The 19,753-nt window shown below is 40.8% G+C and overlaps 2 protein-coding genes across 3 annotated transcripts; one reads left to right on the forward strand and one right to left on the reverse strand.

The window, feature by feature from the left end:
• The first annotated feature begins 6,937 nt into the window (after window positions 1-6,937).
• Window positions 6,938-11,847, forward strand: LOC110611937. The gene is made up of 5 exons (XM_021752523.2): window positions 6,938-7,296; window positions 8,257-8,437; window positions 8,893-9,307; window positions 10,208-10,288; window positions 10,954-11,847. The coding sequence occupies exons 1-5, from the start codon at window positions 7,210-7,212 to the stop codon at window positions 11,444-11,446; spliced, it is 1,257 nt and encodes a 418-aa protein (XP_021608215.1). The 5' UTR covers window positions 6,938-7,209; the 3' UTR covers window positions 11,447-11,847.
• On the reverse strand, window positions 11,761-17,022 carry LOC110611929 (elongation factor Tu, mitochondrial). Of its 2 annotated transcripts, XR_002487401.2 has the most exons (13): window positions 16,727-17,022; window positions 15,963-16,038; window positions 15,704-15,796; window positions 15,492-15,566; window positions 14,980-15,084; window positions 14,782-14,872; window positions 14,476-14,681; window positions 14,189-14,272; window positions 13,928-13,993; window positions 13,785-13,847; window positions 13,084-13,324; window positions 12,756-12,884; window positions 11,761-12,705 (listed from the first exon to the last, which is right to left on the reverse strand). XR_002487401.2 is itself a non-coding variant. In XM_021752507.2 (12 exons), exons 1-12 carry the CDS (start codon window positions 16,909-16,911, stop codon window positions 12,814-12,816), a joined length of 1,356 nt encoding a protein of 451 aa, XP_021608199.1. In that variant the 5' UTR covers window positions 16,912-17,021; the 3' UTR covers window positions 11,761-12,813. The 2 variants fall into 2 exon arrangements, 1 of the variants encoding a protein (XP_021608199.1); XM_021752507.2 differs by having other exon boundaries at window positions 11,761-12,884; window positions 16,727-17,021.
• Between the last annotated feature and the right edge of the window lie 2,731 nt (window positions 17,023-19,753).

A 19,753-nucleotide genomic window follows, 5' to 3' on the forward strand; every position in this document is an offset into this window, starting at 1 on the left:
TTGGTCATAGGAGCTGCTATCTTTGAGAAGTTCTGAACGAACCTCCTGTAGTACCCTGCCAGTCCCAGAAAGCTTTTAATCTCAGTCACTGTCGTGGGTCTGGGCCAGTTAGCTACAGCCTCTATCTTCTTGGGGTCTACCTCAATACCCTCTGCTGATACCACATGTCCCAAGAAGGCAATGCTCCGTAACCAAAACTCACACTTCGAGAACTTGGCATATAAACCATGCTCTCTCAGTGTCTGCAGAACAATCCTCAGATGCTGGGCATGCTCCTCTGCATCTCTGGAATACACTAAGATATCATCGATAAACACAATGACAAAGTGATCCAGAAACTCACTAAATACCCTGTTCATGAGATCCATAAATGCTGCAGGGGCATTAGTCAACCCGAACGGCATCACTAAGAACTCATAATGCCCATATCTGGTCCGGAAAGCTGTCTTAGGCACATCTGCCTCTCTGACTCTCAACTGATGATACCCGGATCTCAGATCTATTTTCGAGAAACAACCTGCTCCAGCTAGCTGGTCAAATAGATCATCAATCCGAGGTAAGGGATACCTATTCTTGGTAGTGACCTTGTTCAGCTGTCTGTAGTCGATACAAAGTCTGAGGGATCCATCCTTCTTTCTGACAAAGAGCACTGGAGCACCCCAAGGTGAGGTACTAGGGCGGATGAAACCCTTAGCTACCAAGTCCTGCAACTGTTCTTTCAACTCTATTAACTCAGCTGGCGCCATCCTGTAGGGAGGAATAGAGATAGGTCTGGTACCTGGCAATAATTCAATTTCAAACCCTATCTCCCTATTAGGTGGTAGTCCTGGCAAATCGTCTGGGAACACATCGAGAAACTCTCGGACTACTGGTACTGTGGCTGGTTCCCTCACCTGACTGTCTAGCTCTCTCACATGAGCTAGAAACCCCTGACAACCCCTCCTAAGCAAACGACGAGCCTGAAGGGCTGAAATCATACCTCTGGGTGTACCTCTCCTGTCTCCTCTGAAGACACACTCTGACCCATCCTGGTCTCTGAGACTCACTAGCTTCTCTCGACAGTCCAACGTAGCACTATATGCAGATAGCCAATCCATCCTTAGAATGACATCAAAATCTGTCTAGTCTAGAACCACAAGGTCAGCTGGAAGGCATCTACCTCTATGAATACTGGACTGAAACGACAGACTGACACTGCCACTGATGGGTCACATCTAGGTCCACTGACCCAGAGAGGATACTCTAACTCAGAACTGATCAAACCCAATCGCTCTATGGCTCTCGAAGCAATAAAGGAATGAGAAGCACCGGGGTCCATCAAAGCATACACATCTGAACACCCAATGATGAGATTACCTGACACCACTGTGTTCGACGTGTTAGCCTCCTCCTGTGTCACTGTGAAAATCCGTGCTGGGGCTACCGGATTTCCACCTCGGGAACCTGCTGCTGAAGTAGAGGCTACTCCTCTCCCTCTACCTCTGCCACTAGTCTGAGGCATGACTGGAGCTGCTGGCCGTACAACTGGCTGTACCACACTGCCTGAACTCATCTGCTGGGATGGTGCAAAAGTCATCTGCGGACAATCCCGAGCAATATGCCCTTCCTGTCCACATCGAAAACAAGCTGTAGATCCCAACCGACAAACTCCTCCATGTGGTTTTCCGCATCGGCTGCAGACTGGAGCTGTGCTAGAGCTTGAGCCACTACCTATTCCCAGACCTGACTTGACTTTACTCCAGAACTTACTCTTTGTTCCTTTTGCTCTATCCCATCTTTTACTGCTTGGTGTGGGGGCTTTAGAACCCGAAGCCTGTGCCTTTGACTGTTTCTAAATATTGGCACTAGCTTCCATTTTCCTGGCTGCATCTACTATCGTGTGGAAACTCTCCTTTTCTGCTGGAAGAATCAAGGAAGCATACCTGGGATGCAGTCTCATCGTATATCTCCTTGCTTTCTTCTGATCAGTATCATAGGCTTGACCCACGTACTGAAGCAGATCCAGGAACTTATCTGTGAATTCATCAACACTCATCTCATCTGTCTGTCTCAACTGTTCAAATTCAATTACTTTCATCTCCCTCGAACTGTCAGGAAAAGCCCACCCTGCAAACTCATTGGCGAACTCTCCCCATGACATGCTGTCCATTCTAGGCTCCACATAATTCTTAAACCATTCTCTGGCTTTCTTGCATTTTAATGTGAAACCTGCCATCTCAATGGCTCTCCTATCATCTGCTCCCAATTCACTGGTGATCATCCTAACTGCTCTGAGGTAATCAAATGGATCATCTCCCGTGTTGTATTTAGGAGCATCCAATTTCAAGTACTCCGTCATTTGGACTTTACCTCCAGATGAGCTAGGTTCATGTCTGTCAACAACAGGGGGCTACTGGTTCTGGTGGTAGTACTGGTTCATTTGGCTCTAGGTGTGCTGCACTTGGATGGGTAGGGGAAGAGGGATACATAGGATATGGTGGATAGTAAGGATAAGGCATATAAGGCATATAAGGAGGATATGGCACAAAACTCGAGTACTCCGACATACCTTCCATCGGATACTCTGGATAGCCAAAACCTGAGGTCTGAGCACCTCCCTGCGACTCTCCCATACCTTCCTCAAAACTGCCTATTCCCATGCTGTCATCTCTAGACTGATCAATCTCCATAGCTTCCCTCCTTTCCTCTGATCTTCCTCCCCTAGCTATTCCTCTTCTGCTCTCGTCTACAGACCTTCTCGGGTCTATTGACGTACCTTCCCTGCTAGATCTCTGAGACCTTGCCCTTGGCAATGCAGGAGGACGAGCAGCTGGTCTCTCATTCTCTGGTGGGACTCCAGTCAATCGAGCTGATCGACGAGTTCCTCGCATCTTTACTCTGGAAACACAACATATAACATACCACTTAGCACATAAACATCACATATCAATCATACACATACAATACTCATGGCATATCATAGCAGATAGGACTCAAGACCCTATCCTAGTGGACATGATTTCCTATTGTGCTTGACCACTTCTAACCTGTCTGAGCCCAACACTGTCTCTATAGGTCCGATCATGTGAACCTAGGGCTCTGATACCAATCTGTAACGACCCCAAAATGGACCGTCACCGGCGCTAGGATTCAGGTCGGCTTAAGGCCGCCAGAACCCGTAGCAAGCCTGCTATACTCTCTGTGTACCTGTAAACCTCATACATGATCATACATTTTATGTGAAAATAAAACTCTTTTCTGAACCAAGGCTCAACCTGTGCATGCACTGTCTCTGTACTCTGTACTCATGTACTCTGTACTCTGTATCCCTGACTAGAGCTTGCTCTAGATGGGTTAACTCATACCTGTTAAGCATGGTTTTCACATACAGGAAAACATATATACATATACAGATCATGTACAATACATACATTACTAGGTCAAGCAACAACTATTACATCTCTTTAATATTACATGTCCACTCTAAGCTATTACAGATCTCTTTACTTTTCCTGTACTCTGCTGGACTATCCCTGTACACTGTACACTGAACCTGCAAAACTGGGGTTAAGGGAGTGGGATGAGCTCTATAGCCCAGTGAGTAGAACAGTAAAACATCTCAGTAAAATATGATCTCATGGAATGCACCATATCACAAACAAGCCACATCAAGAGTAAACCTGTCACCACATAGTCCCAGTAACTCTGTGCCAGGGCGTAGAATCGAGCACCTGGTCTTCCTGTCATATATGTATATGTGTATATAACACCTCTGTACTTACCATTGCCAGGGCGTAGTCAAAGGCTCCTGGACTTCGCTATACCTGCCAGGGCGTAGTCAAAGGCTCCTGGACTTCCTGTCTGAGACTATTGGATCATTCAGCATTCACTCACATCACCAAATAACAATGCAATGCAACATATTCGTGACTACTAATGCAATCAACCTATGGCATAAACATGATGCATGAGATATGCTAAAAGCAGTTTGTGGTTCAATTACAAGTCATAAGTTTAGTTCCACTCACCTTTGGCTATCTGGACTGACTGACTCTGCAGGCTCTGAATCTCTGGAGCAGTACTCACTGCTGCTCTCTCTGGTTCCTCTGGTCTGTACCTATACAGATAAACGCACATGAGGGACCAAACTAGCTTATGACTAACTCTATTTAAACTCCCCAAGAATCCCCTAAAACTCTCTCTAATAGTCATGCAAAACAAGCAAAGGAAAGTTGGACAGAACACTTTCGGCGGCAGGTTCGGCGGCCGAATGTCCTCTCCAGAGACGAAACTCAAGCACCTTCGGCGGCACCTTCGGCGGCCGAATTCCCCACACGGAGCCGAACATGCAAAACTCGCGGGGGGCAAACTGTGGCAGCCTAAGCCACCATGCAAGAGGTTCGGCGGCCGAATGCACCTTCGGCTGCCGAACCTGAGTTCATCCAGAACTCAGCTTCAACGGCAAACCATCTCCTCCTTCCCCTCAACCACTCAAACCATATATACTCCAACTCCTCAACACACATATACATAAGTATATGATCACAGGGGTCCAAAACTATCTAATAACCCCAAACAACAAATCAAACATGTATACATACATAAATCATCAAAACTATCATTTATAACCTAAGCATGCATCTCCTTCCATAACTCCCATAAAACCTTCAGAAAACATAAAAACATGTTCAAGAGCATCACTTACCTCCTGTTATAAGAAGATAAACACTCTGATCAAAGGAAACGAACCACCTCTCTTCACACTCTCAAACTCTCAAAAACTTAGTTTTTGTTTTCTTCAACACTTTCAAACTCTCTTGCACACTAGCTAACTCTTGCATGAGCTGCTCAAACTCAGCAAATAAACCAGGGGAGACGTGGCCAACGTCTGGACATGAGCTGGTGATAACACCTGTCCAAAATGCTGACTCAGGATTGCTCAAAAGCTGGCTGACCAACTCAGCTTCGGCTGCCGAATCGCAGGCAAAACCATGCAACATTCGGGGGCCGAACCTGAACTTTCGGAAACCAAACATTGAGCACTTTCGGCGGCCGAACTTGGCTCAAGTCTCCATGAACTAGTTTCTCTTCAAAACTCAAAACCTCATAACACATAAAAAAACATAACTCCTACCCTTATATAGAATCCCAACACCCCGGATTCCACCAGAAAATAGAAAGTCCAGTGCCGGATTCTAGCCGGGTATTACAATGGGGAACCAAAGGTCCGCCTTCAGTTGCTCCTTGAAGACCAGAATAGTGTATTTCGCAAGAATCAAGTCATTTAGATGAACACAGAAAGAAGGGACAAAGACGCGAAAGGTCTCTCGAGGGATTTGGTATGTATTAAAAAGGCATTCTACATTTTGCTCCGATAGGGCAGAGGGGATGTCACTAATAGAATTACCCTTGCTTTTTGGAGCCTCCTTCAACGGAACGATAGGGCCGGAGCATGGATGGAATCGTCGGAGGAGGAGCTTAAAGTAGAATCTCCACTGGAGGTAAGAGAAGAGGAATTATTCCTATTCATCTTGAAGAAAAAAAAAAAGAAACATAAATTACCATAGGAAGTATAAATGGAAAAAAAGATACGATCGAGTTTTTCTGAAAGCTAAAGATCATAGGTGAAAGCAAAAGTAATATTTGGGAAAGAAGAAGGGTTCTTATAAGATGGTTTTGACGGTAGGCTTTAAATGCGGCACGATAAGCAAGACAATCATCATTGAGGGGCTAGATAGGCGAAATGGCATGAGCAACAAAAAATAATCTCAATAGGCCACGTGCCCTGGATCTTGAGAATAACTATCTCTTTCGAATCTGGAGAATCGAAGACCAATAGGGACCTCTGATGGTACATAACAATCGCCCAAGATAAGCCATAAGTTGTCACCGTAAGACAGGATCACGTGGCAAGTATTTGATAAGTAGGAAATACGATCTCACCTAAGGAAAGGAAGACCTGGATATCTCAAAAACCCAATTTATCACCAAGACTCGCCCTTCCCTGGGTGGAACGAGTATTGGTATAAAGTTACCATTGACAAGCACAGTGCAATATAACCCTATTACGTCTGTAATCACGAAATGACCAATCTATTAGTTAGCAATATCTCTTATCAAACAGTCGTACCACACCATCGTCGGATTATTGAGAAATGCTATATTTATCTCCACCTGGTTACAATATAAAATAAGAAGAATTACAGAGATGAAAATATACTATTTTCTTGTGCTATTCAAACTCTAAGCAATTCATTGCATTTACTCTCTTTTTCAGTATACTGACTTGAACGTTGAAGTGACTACCGTGTGCACCAACCACTTCATGTTCTCTTTTATCTAGCATACTCGTAATTGAATTTATGCAAACTGGGCACCACTAAATGAACACGTTTGAATCGTGAAAATGAAAAAATCTCCCTCCTTAGATAGCAAACACAAATTTATAATTCCAACCTTTTAAATTAAGTTCATTAAAAAGTTTGAACGCCATCCAAGAAAAATGCAATAACTTTAAAGTAAATATTTGTTTTAAAGAAATATATATTAATTAAATTAATTTTATATAAATTATTATATAAATATGTAATTTGAGAATTATTAGAAAAATACACTTAAATATTTTGTGGTTCAAAAGACAATTTGAATTGATGGAATGATCTGGACCACTCATCAAGAACAATATACAACGTCAGTTCAAAACTCACAAAATGGGTCGCGGTTGGCGGGCCTTGCCTAGATTTTTTTATTGCCACTTGTTTTATTGTGACACTAAATTACGTACCGTTCTTGAAGTTGAAGACCATCCCTCTCTGCATCTACGCCGTACAAACTTTATGCAGCCGATAATATCAACGGTTGATAATGCAGAAACAAAGTAAGAGCGTGAAAAACGAAACACAGGAAATTAACCCAGTTTCACAGAGAAAGTCCAAAAACGTAACAAGCAGACATCTTTGTCTGTTTCAGGGTCCCAACCTGGATTCTCAAGGCAGAGCCTCGACTGCCACAGATCCGGAACTGGGAAAATTCTCGATCAAACGATTGGGTCACGTTAAGCTAAGGATTTTCCTTTTTGGTTACCACTCAAAATACTGAAATTAGCGAAAATCTTTGGATTTTGAGGCAGATAGATGGATAAGTTTATGGTGCTGTGAGAAAACGTTACAAGAGGAGAGATTTTTGGTATCAGAAGCTTTGAATTTCTGAGCTGGGTTTCCTCCGTAGACGATGGTTAAGCTTTGTTTGATGGCTTCACATGGGTATCCTCCTGGTACTGGGCTAGTCTTTTACCAAGAGCAGACCAGGGTCTTCAAGGTAACCTTTGAAGTTATCGTTTGTGTCAATTAATTAATAGTGATTTATGTGTGCTGTGGTTTTATTGGGTTTTTGTTGATTGTGATTTAAAATTTTCTGTTTGATTTACGGTAATAAACAGTTCTTTGGGGTTTATTTATCCTCTTCTTCTCAGTTCTAATTGACTGTGATGCGTTTGATGATGTGAGAAAGACGACATCGGCATTTCCTGCTTCTTGTTGATCTGTACCTGTTCAAATTAATAGTTATATTTTGTCAATTGCAAGTTTTGACACTGTTATTTGTACATGCCCATGCCTAAAGCTTGATATTTTTGGTATCTGTTATGTTTCATCCATTTGTTTTAACAATATGCAATAACGTTTATGAGGATGTTTTGATCTTTGGATATACGATAATAAAAGATGCAACTAACCATTTAGGATATTGCTCCAAACTATGCAATCTGCCCGTGACTGGTAGGTGATTGTATTGTTATTACTAAGGGGGGTTTTCAAGTGGATTGGTAGTAGTCCTGGGCCTGCAGCCAAGAAGTTGCAGGACTGTCTGGAGTTTGTTTCCATGAGCCGCTGTGGCGGACCCATATCTGGGTAAACGTTCTATCTATCTGATTTGCTGTTAATTCTAGTGCGATCATGATATTGGACTATTGAACTTGTTCAGTCTATTAATACTGGTATTGCCTACTTCATTTAATGGTTTTGATTGTTAACTTATCATATGTCTTGCTAGTAAATTTGTATTTGCATTATTTTTTAGTATCTTAGACTTTCCCCTTCAAGAGATTGTACTAGAAGCTTATTTGAGTTTGTCATTGTAGGAAAAGATTCTGATTTTGTTAGTAGATGATGATCGATAATTCAATCTTAAAATGTTTGTCACTCCATGTATTTTTTTTTCAATCTCATTATGAGCTGTCTTGTCAGTGGTAAATGATTGTCAAATCTTTGGTTGATGTAGGACTGCCAGCCCTATTTTCCAAGTCAGGGAGCAAGAGATGAGATAAAAAGACCAAACTCTCTTAGTCTGGGGCTGCATCATCATGGCGAATCATGGAGACCCATTAGTGGATTCTGTGAACATACCCAAGTGGCCAAGATTGACTCAACAGCTGGAAGGCCTGTACTCATTGATGTGCAAGGTTTGTGACTTATGAAATTGTTTGCTTGATGGGCTATGCAATTAAAAGCAATTCTAGGACATGTAATCTTCAGTTGTATAGACTTCGGTATATGAACGGAGAATCACAAAGACAATATTATTATATGGAATAGACTGCAGGATAGTGACACGTGTTTATGCAGACAAATGATGCTAGATTTGTCAGTGAGATGATTAATGACAGTTTGATGAATTCCTTAGTGATTTTTGGTGACCTTGGTGGTTAATGAAAAATTCAGTCAATAGAATAGTATTAGTTGTCCATTTCTCTACAAAGGTATAGGGACAGCAATCTTAAGGTGAGAGTCTTCTGTTATAATTGATAGATTATGAGTTGCACTGGCAAGTCCTTCTGTATTTCATGAAACATAATTTTATATTATACTATTACATCATACTTGTGTATTCATATTTGTATCCTTGTTTTATTGGCAGACACTTGCTCAGACTCAATACTCTTTAGCTTTGGGATAGCTGAACAATGTACCAAACATGAGAAGATCTTGAAGTTTTTAATGTCTGGATCAAGTGAAATTGAAAAAGGTGGATTGGATTTATCTTTACTCTCAGACTTGATGGGTCTTCAGGCATTGACATTGGATACGAGTCAGCAGCCCTTTGCTTCTCTCATTTATCCAAGTGGTACATGTGATGCCCCAAAGCCCTTAGTGGACTTTGTGGGGGACATGGCCCATAGTTCCAAAATTACTGTTCATCCTGATGGCCGAGTATTGTTTACTGGTAATAGGTCAGAGATGAATGATATTCTCTCTATTGTTGCTGAGTTTTACTTGACAAAGAACTCAACTGAGTGGTCAAAGCAGTCGGTGCTTGTCCCCCATTTTAGCTGGTATGTATACTGGACATGGTTGATTTAAACCAGAAGCATTTGTATGGCTCAGCAGTAGTAGATCATGGATTTAAATATTCTGAGGTCGACTTGAATAAATTCCTTGTTCTCCTTTTTCATATAGTATTTTAAGCAGCATAATAGTTTTGATGACTGTTCTCAGTAAGCACATGACCTTGACTCATGAACTTGATCTGTAAAATTGCTTGTTGCCTCAACTAAAACACTTCTTATATCAAATTCTGATAGAAATTAATTCATTTTTTTCAATAAAAATTTCATTAGTTTCCATATGCTTTTTTTTTTTCTGTAGTATTTTTGTTACATAAATACCATGGCTTTGGTTTCCCATTTCTTTCACATGAGGTGAGCAATTATCATAGATTTTAGACACTAACAGACATTGAAAAAGAAACAGTAATGATTTCCTTAAAGCTATAGACTTGTGGAAATGAAAATGCTGAAATATGGAAGTTTGGCATAAATTAGTTGGTGGCATCATATTTTTGTATTCTATTTGTACTATCTTTGTAATATCCTCTCTCTCCTTCCATTTAGGTTTTATTGTTTTGTGAAGCTTATCTGATTTAAGCCAATGCGATACTATCTTTTGTTATTGGAGATGGATGAAAACTAATGCATATCCCTTGAATGCCATCATAATTGCAGCATAAATCTTCTTGCAATCCATTTCCTTATTACATATACTCAGCATAGTATGCACTCCCAAAAAAAAAGGACACAGTATGAAGTTGCCCAGTGCTTCTAAAAGTTGCTGGAACATTGCAAACATAGTTTAGCATTTAACATTCACCATTGCTTATCGTTTTCCACTATTTATATCTTCATCGTGGGTGATAACTAATACATCTCACTTTTTTAAATCACCTGATTGAACAGGCCTAATACAAGTGAGGTACAGGCTAATATTCTTAGTTCTTCTCTGAAGGTTAAAGATGTGACAGCTGGACCTTTGAAAAGGTACATGATTCCCATCTGTTGTAGAAGCACTTAATTTTATTCAGATTTATTGTTCATTGGTTTCCTGATCTTGACATAACTTGCATATTTGGTGTGAGAATATCCAAAAATGAGACAATTGAGTTCTCCTTGTTTTTGCAATCTCAAATTATGTGGATTAGATTTTTAATCAGACAAGGAGCCTAAAATTTGAGGTTGGAATGGTTAAATTTAAATTAGAATGAGAAAACTGCTGTACATTGAGAATACCTCTAGAAACAGAAACCAAGAATGATTAGTAAGAGATTCATGTTATAAAGTTCAGCAATGGAATGATGAGAATTATAACCCAACAGTGGATGATGGTATGCAATGAAGATCAGGACATGAAATTTAGAGTGAGGAATCACCAGATAGTTGTGAGGTTTAGAAATTTTGTCTTACAGTAAGTACAATAATTCAAGTACTACGTAAGGCAGTACGATTGGAAGTTTTTGATGAATAATGCAAGTGCATATATTTTTTGAACAGAGTGCAATTTATTTATTTTTTTTCTTTTCTTTGAACTTGAGCTATAACATTTTTAGTAATGCTGGCAAGTCTTAATATTTCTGCATGTCTTCCGAGTTGCATGCTATTGTTTATTTGCATTTTTTACTTGTGTAATTTGTTCTCCATCTTAACAGTCCTGAGAAAGTCAAACTCAAGCCGAAGAGGAATAGCAGGAAAAGTGGTAGAGAGAGGGATCTCTACAAAAGGAATTACTTCCATGCATGTGAGAGCCTTCTCTCTTTGATGATGGACAAAAAGCAGCGGGGGAAAACAGCAATTCTCTCTCTAAAGAAATCTGGTCCTGAACTCCCTGCACTCTTGACCAAATTCTCTGCTGGCATTGCTGGGACTGGCCTAGCTGTTCTTTTCTCTGTTGTCTGTAAAGTAGTTTGTGGGAGGGTTCCTTTTTGTGCATCCAAAGTCTTCAGCACTGGATTTGGATTTGGGCTGGTATGGCTTTCTTGGTCTGTCAATAGACTGAGGGACACAATTGCCTATATAAGCAAGAATTCAAGCAAGTTGGGTCTGAAGGACGAGGAAATGCTAAAGAATGTGGATAAAAACATGAAAGACATATACTTCAGAGCTGCAACGTTGATGGCGATAGCTGTGCTGAAACTTGTATGAGCATGGAGTGGCTGTTATGCATATGATATTGAAGCTGATGGTTTGGATAACGTGGGAGTTGATTGCTGTAGCTGTAAATGATGTAGCTAGTAGTTTTATGAAGGGATGAGGGCTCAAGCTTATTGCACTTGCAAGGATGTCACGGATTGGCAGTCTCAAGTATTACCAGGTAGGATAAGAGAAACATTACCCATGGAGTTTAATCTTGGCTCTAGTCGGTAAAGGATTTCTAAAGCAACCATGTCCTTAACATGAATGTTGAGCTCCCATGAGACTGAGCTGTGCCCCATTGTCGGTTGACCTTTTTTTTTTTCCCCTAAATAACTTGCAAGTGAACAAATAAGTATGAACATGCTACACAAATTTTGCATGGAATGTTGACTACGCTTTTGGATGTTTAAGTTAGAAGTTCGTAGGATTCTCCTCCAACCCCCCTTTTAAGAAGAAGAATAATTGCTATAACTGAATTTTGTAGCGTTGGCCATCGTTTTGGAAAAGTCGCTGCTTATTGGCAAATTGATATGGAGCTGCAATCCACCGATGATCCAGGCGTTGTACTTGTGAATCCACCGCCTGCCGGAACAATTTCAGCCGACAGTTTTATTATAAAGGCATATATTTCTGATTCGAACTGCGTGTCAACCGTGCGCACACCAGTACGGCTGCACGAGTTCATCGAGTGTAGTTGACTACATGGAAACAACATAGTTTACAGAGGCCACTCATAAGCGTGAATCTTGGTAATTTCCATCTGTGCAGTGAGAACTAGAATTTGCATTGCATTGCATTACTCTTGCCAGTATAGGCATAGCTGCAGATTGAGGTACCGAATCAAATTGCAGGCAAACTACTAACGGGCCCTCAACGTGTAAATTGTGTTTCTTTCAAAATTGCGTGACATCTATTCGAACTTTTATCCATAAATTATGCTTGTCATTGGGATAGGTCACTCCCAGTACAACCACGAAAAAACTTTGACATGGAAAAGTCTTAAACGAGTTAGTGGCACTTGTGTAATACAATATGAAAGGAATATTATTTAAATATCACGTAAAGCTGCCGGAGGAAAAAGATCAAGGTATGTTTTTGATCCATTGCACTATGGATGAAGTACTTGAAGATGATCATTTTTTCAAATTAACAAATTCTTGCCATCACTAACAGTCTCCTCAGTAATGCCTAGAATCCGCATTGCATCAAGTGCAGACTGTAAGAAAATGATTGCACTGCATTATCTCTTTCCAATCAGGTCTTCTTACCTAGAAAAATGATTGCACTGCATTATCTTTTTCCAATCAGGTCTTCTTACCTAGAGCTCTTTTAACGAACAAGGAGACAAAAATCACAAAAGTTCTGGCATCAAACACTCAACTAATCACTTTAGACACCACACCTGCTCCAACAGTTCTACCTCCCTCTCTCAAGGCAAACCTTTGTCCTGTAACGTCAAGAACAGGCAAAAGTATTATTAATGCCAATCTGATCTACAGGAAATAGCAACTACAGAAATAATCAAAATTTTCTAAGTTTCAAGGAATAATAAAGGGCACGTGTTATTGTGTATGATGAACAGAGGTAGTATCCACCCCAACCATCAATAAAATAAAATGAAATAAATGATATCTAGTTGAACGCACCTGCTTCAAGGGGAACGGGTGAGATCAGCTCAAAAGTTGCAGTAACATTGTCCCCAGGCATAACCATCTTAACATTTTCAGGCAACTCCACTTTCCCAGTGATATCTGCAGTCCTCATGTAAAATTGTGGCCTGTAGTTGGAGAAGAAGGCAGTATGACGTCCACCTTCATCCTTTGTAAGGACATATATCTCAGCCTCAAATTTCCGGTATGTTTTCACAGTTCCAGGCTTCGCAATCACCTATAACAATAAAAATAAATAAATAAAATGAATTCCTAGCTTCGCAATCACCTATAACAATAAAAATAAATAAATAAAATGAATTCCTAAACTGCTTTTCCACCGAGCACTCAACCATTAGACTATCGGACACTGTCAAGCATAAACCCAGTTTATATTTCATCAATCCAGAAATCAATGCTTCACCACAATTTAAAGATCCTTCATGTGCAGTTCAACATTGGTCAAACTTATACTTAACAAAATTTACTTCCTTTTTTGCCATCAAAATTTAAGCACTACCCCACATTTACATGAAATAAATATTTAATTATCAGGTAAAAAACCAGAAGAATGAGAAAACAAAATTTTTTGCTCTAGTGCAGGTCACGTGGGTCCCAGTAATGCACACATCATAATATTGATAAAATGAATCAGTAGCTATCAAAACAATCCATTGCGTTCTATTGTTGTCACTTACCTGTCCTCTTTGCACATCTTCTCGCTTAAGACCACGCAGTAGAAGACCCACATTGTCACCAGCCTAGAAGAATAAACAAACGATACAATCATCACTGCAGAACAGACTCAATAATTTCAGAAAGCTTAAAAATGTCAACTTACTTGTCCTTGATCCAAAATTTTCTTAAACATCTCAACACCTGTCACTGTTGTTTTTAGAGGAGCACCCTATAGCATAAATATTTCAAGGGAACTATTAATCAAATGTCAACCCAATCAAAACCAAAACACCACAAACCCAAAAGTAATTCTTGATATTAAAAGTGAAAATTATACAAGTATTATCACTTCTCAAGGATGATTCACATGTAATATAAACTGCAAGAGAAGACACAGTGGGAAAAAACTCAATGTAAAGTGTACCTGCATTAACCCCAAAATCTCAACTTCTTCACCAACTTTAATGGTCCCTTGTTCAACACGTCCAGTTGTAACAGTTCCACGTCCCTTGAACGGATAAAAAAAAAAATTCAAAGCTTAATAGACATTTAACTCCAAAGAACAACTTTTGGTAAGAAAATAACAGGATAGATTCACTGTCCAGTTTGCAGTAAATTACATCAATCAAGAAAAAGGACATCCATTTCAAATTACACAATCATGGTACAGATATTGTGGATGAAAATGAAAGGAGAAATTGTGACTTTTACCTGAATTGAGAAAACATCTTCTATCGGCATTAGGAAAGGCTTGTCTAGTTGCCTCACAGGGTCAGGAATGTATTCATCCACAGCATCCATTAACTTCAAGATGGCCTTTTTCCCTATTTCTTCATTTGTTCCCTGTAGAGCAGATAATGCTGATCCTCGAATGATGGGAATTTCATCTCCAGGAAACTTGTAGAAATTAAGCAGTTCTGTGAGAAATTATTAAGAGAAGAAATTATGGCAAAGCAAAATAATATAAAAGCAAGAAATAGTGGTCAATTGAAACAGTGATCTCCAAGACTACCCTACCACGGAGCTCCATTTCCACAAGCTCTAGTAACTCTGGATCATCAACTGCATCAACTTTATTCAGGAAGCACACAAGTGATGGCACACCGACCTGTACAATTCATTTAAAAAATAATTTAGATTAAGAAACTAGATAAATGGAGGAGAAAAGCAATAAAATAAATCTGGTTTACAAGCCTCTAAAAGTATGACACTCACCTGACGAGCAAGCAGAATATGCTCCTTTGTCTGTGGCATGGGCCCATCGGGAGCGGATACAACTAGAATTCCACCATCCATCTGGGCCGCTCCAGTAATCATGTTCTGGAAATAAATTAAAGTCATTACATCAATGAATGAGTTGATAACACTGCTCAAAAGAAGTAAAATGAAATTTCATGTGTTCAACTAACATCTGTGGGGGAACGTTACAAGGCCATGAAAGCATGATGTATGATCACTCAATTTCTCAGTTTATTGTTTTCACTAGGAATGATTTAATAATCACTCAAGACCATGAAAGCATGAGTTACAAAAGCAAGTGCATAACTCAATGCCAGGGTAGGTATAAGAATATATACTCTGAATCATTGTGAAGATAGAATTTTAAGGAGCACTATTTTCACTATACATGCCCAGATCCTCCGCCTTCTTCCTTTTGTGCAGTATTAAGTCAAATTCTACTCCACCAGAATACCCTTAGTCTCATGATAGTTAAATTCACAACTTACCTTTACATAATCTGCATGTCCAGGGCAGTCAACATGGGCATAGTGACGTTTAGCAGTTTCATACTCCACATGAGCCTGAAGTAAGTTCAAACTTCAAATTGACTAAATTTGTTAAGTGGAGAAAAGAAGGATAAGTAGAGGCACGGAATCATCTATTTCTGCCACAGATAAATGGTAGAAACAAAAAAAAAATGAAGGGAATGAATTCAAACCGTTGCAATTGTAATTCCTCTCTTTTTCTCTTCAGGGGCTTTATCAATTTCATCAAAGGCTACAGCCTTTGCTTTGCCTTCTTCTGCTAGAACCTAGAAAGAAAAGTATTTAAGGTTTTAGATAAGTTAATGTTCCCATCATACTAAACCCACTTCAATATAATCTGGAACTTATATGTTCCAGAAATACAATGATAAAGTTAAGGGCAATGAAAATGATATACTGATATGTAAACAATGAATACATCAGAACACAAACCTTTGTGATTGCTGCAGTAAGGGTAGTCTTCCCATGATCAACATGTCCAATTGTCCCCACATTAACATGAGGTTTACTGTAAGAAAAGAAGGGTCATTGAAATAATCTATTTAAAGTCAACATGCATAGTTACTTTTTTCACTGTGATGTTTAAAAAATGCTACCATTCTTTCCTTCATTATTTTCTCACCACCCTCTCTATTCTTTTTTTGCATGGCAAGTCATAAGAGCTAGCTTATTCAATTGAAATTAAAGTTCATTTCACATCAACGTTAGGCATTCTACTCTCTCAACCCAGTCACAAACGAAGGACTGCACCCAGCAATTCCATATTTGTGGCTTTGGGGAGTGTTGATGTATGCAACCTCCTCTGCTTTGTGAAGATGCTTTTATCAGGCTTGAAAACATGACCTCAGGTCGCGTAAGTAGAATAACTTTACCAATAAACTGAAGCCACCCTCCCAGTCACAAACCGACTATCATTCAAATAACTAAAGATACTAGAAGATGAAGTACAAATATAATCACGATATTCTAAATTGGATCCATTTGCATTCCAAAAGTAATCTCAGAGTTATACCACTACTATTATTTAGATAAGTATGCTTACTAGAAAAACTGATTTTGGCAGCGAAAGATACAGAATCTTTTCTGCAAAAGTGTGATATTTTGCTCTCCGTCCAATTACAAACGCCAACAATGAAAGTTCATCACTTCAGAAAATACGTACAGATAATAATTGAAGAACAGAAGATTGGACCTACGTTCTAGTAAAGGTGGCCATGGATCTCCACCAAGAACCAGCTGAGACAGAGGTTGTGTCATTCGCATAGAGAGAATTGGAGATTGAGAAATGAGTGGATTCCGATCCTCTACAGCACCAGTAGATTTGAGAAGAGCATGGGAAAAGGCGTTTGGAACTAGGATGCCGGAGAGCCGCTGAAGCCATTGAGAGGAAATGATGCTAGAGAAACGGAGAACGTCCGGAGAGAGGCGGAGACGATAGACAGTGGAGGTTTTACTGTCGAGGGTTTTAGAGAAAATGGGGTTTTTGTTCTCCACTAAATACCCGTGGTGGGCCGGGTTGTTCTAAGGCCGGGTTCTGAGCTAGGCTTAATTAAAAATAAAAGAACAGAAAAGGAATAAAACTATAAATTAGTATTTTATTTTTATTTTTAGTAAAATAAAATATTGCATAAAAGGTAATATTTTTCTATCCTACTGGCTACTGTGATTTCGTGTTCACCAAAAATATAATTTAATTTGCTATAAAATTAGCAGCAAGGAAATTATTACATATAATCATTATAAATACAACTATTAGAATTGATAAATATTTTCCTCATCCTGGTCCATGATAGATCTGGTTTTCTTCTGGGTCCCTTCTTGCTGGGCTCCCTGGTGGATCTCTCCATGTTCTTCCTGGTGAAGGGACCTGTAAAATAAGAAAGAATGGTCAGGGGCCTACCGGGTGTGCCCCGGCAGAGGCCCTCCGACGCTCAAGTCAGATTTTATGGCTCAGAGTAGTATATTTAGGCAAGGGTTACAGTAAGAATAAAAATGGTGTCCAGGAGGGAGAAGGAAGAAGAAGAGAGAGCCCTCTGCGTGGCCTCTATCGTGATATATATATCTGTCTCTCTGCCACAATGCTAGCTGTCTTCTGTCGCCTAGCTCCGTATGTACGGATGTGTCAGGCGCCTGCTCCATGCGTAACGGCCATTAATTCTCCTCTGATACGCATGCGGAAGGACCTGCCAGCGGGGCATCTTGGTCATTTTCCCCTTTCCGGGCTGGGTTGAATGGTAGGGCTGAAGTTGAGCCTGGTGGGGGCCTGGTTACTGGGCCGAAAGGTTTGGGCCGGTTTGATTGAGGAGTCTAGGCGGAGTCCGGCCCTGTGACTGAGCGGGCTGGACCTGGCTCTCGAGGGGAATATTGAAGCCTTCGGATCATGGGCTGTTTTCATGGGCCTGGCCTTTATACCGGGGTGAAGAAATCCAGCGATCATCAATTGCCCCTTTATCTCCTCAGCAGTTATTCCAGGACTGGTGAGGGGATAAATCTTTAGACTTTATTCATGACCGTGTGGTCTGAGAACTGCTCCTGTCGAAAGTATCCCTTTCTTGCCTTTTTATTATTTTTGCCTGAGCGTTGGACTCTTGTGTATGTTTTTTGCCCCTGAGTATTTATGGGCTGTCTTCTTTCGAGCGTTTTGCGGGCTCTTTGTTGCTTGGACCTTTCTCTAGGTCAGCTAAGTTGGTTTAGTGTGAGCGGTCAATTCTCGAGGTCGTTGCCTCTCATGATTGCCCCTAATTCTCTGTTTGGCTTTGTATTTTGGTATGCAGTTTGCTTAGGAATCGCCTTGCCTTAATTCAGTCTGTCTTATCGGGTTTACCAGTACTGCGCTCGTTTTCTTGAGATCGGCATGATGCTTTGGTACTTTTGGCTGTTGTGTGAGATTAAAGTCTCTCTATCTGATGACTTGAGCTCCTTTGGGAGGTCGGAGTTTAGCTTTTTCATTTATGGTCCCGTGCCCCAATCTTTTATGTGATATCAGAACTATGTTCTTTATGAGTTGTTTTTGCTTGTTGCACCGGATGATCTTGGGGATTCTGGCTATTTTTGCTCCGGGAGATCTTTGAGATCTTTGCCGGTCTTCTACCTCAGTGAGGTCTTCTGCCTCATTGAGGTCTTCTGCCTCATTGAGGTTTTCTGCCTCTTTGAGGTCTTCTGCCTCTTTGAGATCTTCTGCCTCTTTGAGGTCTTCTGCCTCTTTGAGGTCTTCTGCCTCTTTTGAGGTCTTCTGCCTCTTTGAGGTCTTCTGCCTCTTTGAGGTCTTCTGCCTCTTTGAGGTCTTCTGCCTCATTGAGGTCTTCTGCCTCATTGAGGTCTTCTGCCTCTTTGAGGTCTTCTGCCTCATTGAGGTCTTCCTTTGCTAGGACCTCAGTGAGGTCTTCTTTTGTCAAGACCTTATTGAGGTCTTCCTTGTCAAGACCTTATTGAGGTCTTCTTTTTTCAAGACCTTATTGAGGTCTTCTTTTGTCAAGACCTTATTGAGGTCTTCCTTTTTTCAAGACCTTATTGAGGTCTTCTTTTGCCAGGAGATCTTGGGGATCCTGGTCTTCTTTGGATTTCCGGGATGACCTCGGGGCCTCGCCGGTTGTTTTTGACTTCAGGAGATCTTACGGGATCCTGGTTTTCTTTGGATTTCCGGGATGACCTCGGGGCCTCGCCGGTTGTTTTTGACTTCAGGAGATCTTACGGGATCCTAGTTTTCTTTGAATTTCCGGGACGACCTCGGGGTCTCGCCGGTTGTTTTTGACTTCAGGAGATCTTACGGGATCCTGTTTTTCTTTGAATTTCCGGGACAACCTCGGGGCCTCGCCGGTTGTTTTTGCTCCAGGAGATCTTACGGGATCCTGGCCGTTTTTGTTCCGGGGTGACCTCGGGGCCCCGCCGGCTGTTTTTGCTCTAGGAGATCTTACGGGATCCTAGTTATTTTTGTTCCGGGGTGACCTCGGGGCCCCGCCGGCTGTTTGTGCTCTAGGAGATCTTACGGGGTCCTAGTTATTTTTGTTCCGGGGTGACCTCGGGGCCCCGCCGGCTGTTTGTGCTCTAGGAGATCTTACGGGATCCTAGTTATTTTTGTTCCGGGGTGACCTCGGGGCCCCGCCGGCTTTCTTTGCTCCCTTAGGAGGTCTTGCGCAAGGTTCAGGCTCATTGGCCTTACTGTCGCTTCGTCATCTCAGCTGGTTTTGTGCCTAACTGAGTTCTTGTTCATTTTTTTGAATTTT

This window comes from Manihot esculenta, chromosome 1 (genome assembly GCF_001659605.2).
Source record: "Manihot esculenta cultivar AM560-2 chromosome 1, M.esculenta_v8, whole genome shotgun sequence".
Lineage (NCBI taxonomy): Eukaryota > Viridiplantae > Streptophyta > Magnoliopsida > Malpighiales > Euphorbiaceae > Manihot > Manihot esculenta.

Coding starts and splice junctions, on each gene's coding strand:
- LOC110611937 (XM_021752523.2), top strand. CDS start 7,210: ATGGTTAAGCTTTGTTTGATGGCTTCACATGGGTATCCTCCTGGTACT. Junction 7,297..8,256: donor AGCAGACCAGGGTCTTCAAG/GTAACCTTTGAA, acceptor TGGTTGATGTAG/GACTGCCAGCCCTATTTTCC. Junction 9,308..10,207: donor CTTGTCCCCCATTTTAGCTG/GTATGTATACTG, acceptor CTGATTGAACAG/GCCTAATACAAGTGAGGTAC.
- LOC110611929 (XM_021752507.2), bottom strand. CDS start 16,911: ATGGCTTCAGCGGCTCTCCGGCATCCTAGTTCCAAACGCCTTTTCCCA. Junction 14,873..14,979: donor ATATTCTGCTTGCTCGTCAG/GTGAGTGTCATA, acceptor TGAATTGTACAG/GTCGGTGTGCCATCACTTGT. Junction 13,325..13,784: donor AAGATGTGCAAAGAGGACAG/GTAAGTGACAAC, acceptor TTATTGTTATAG/GTGATTGCGAAGCCTGGAAC.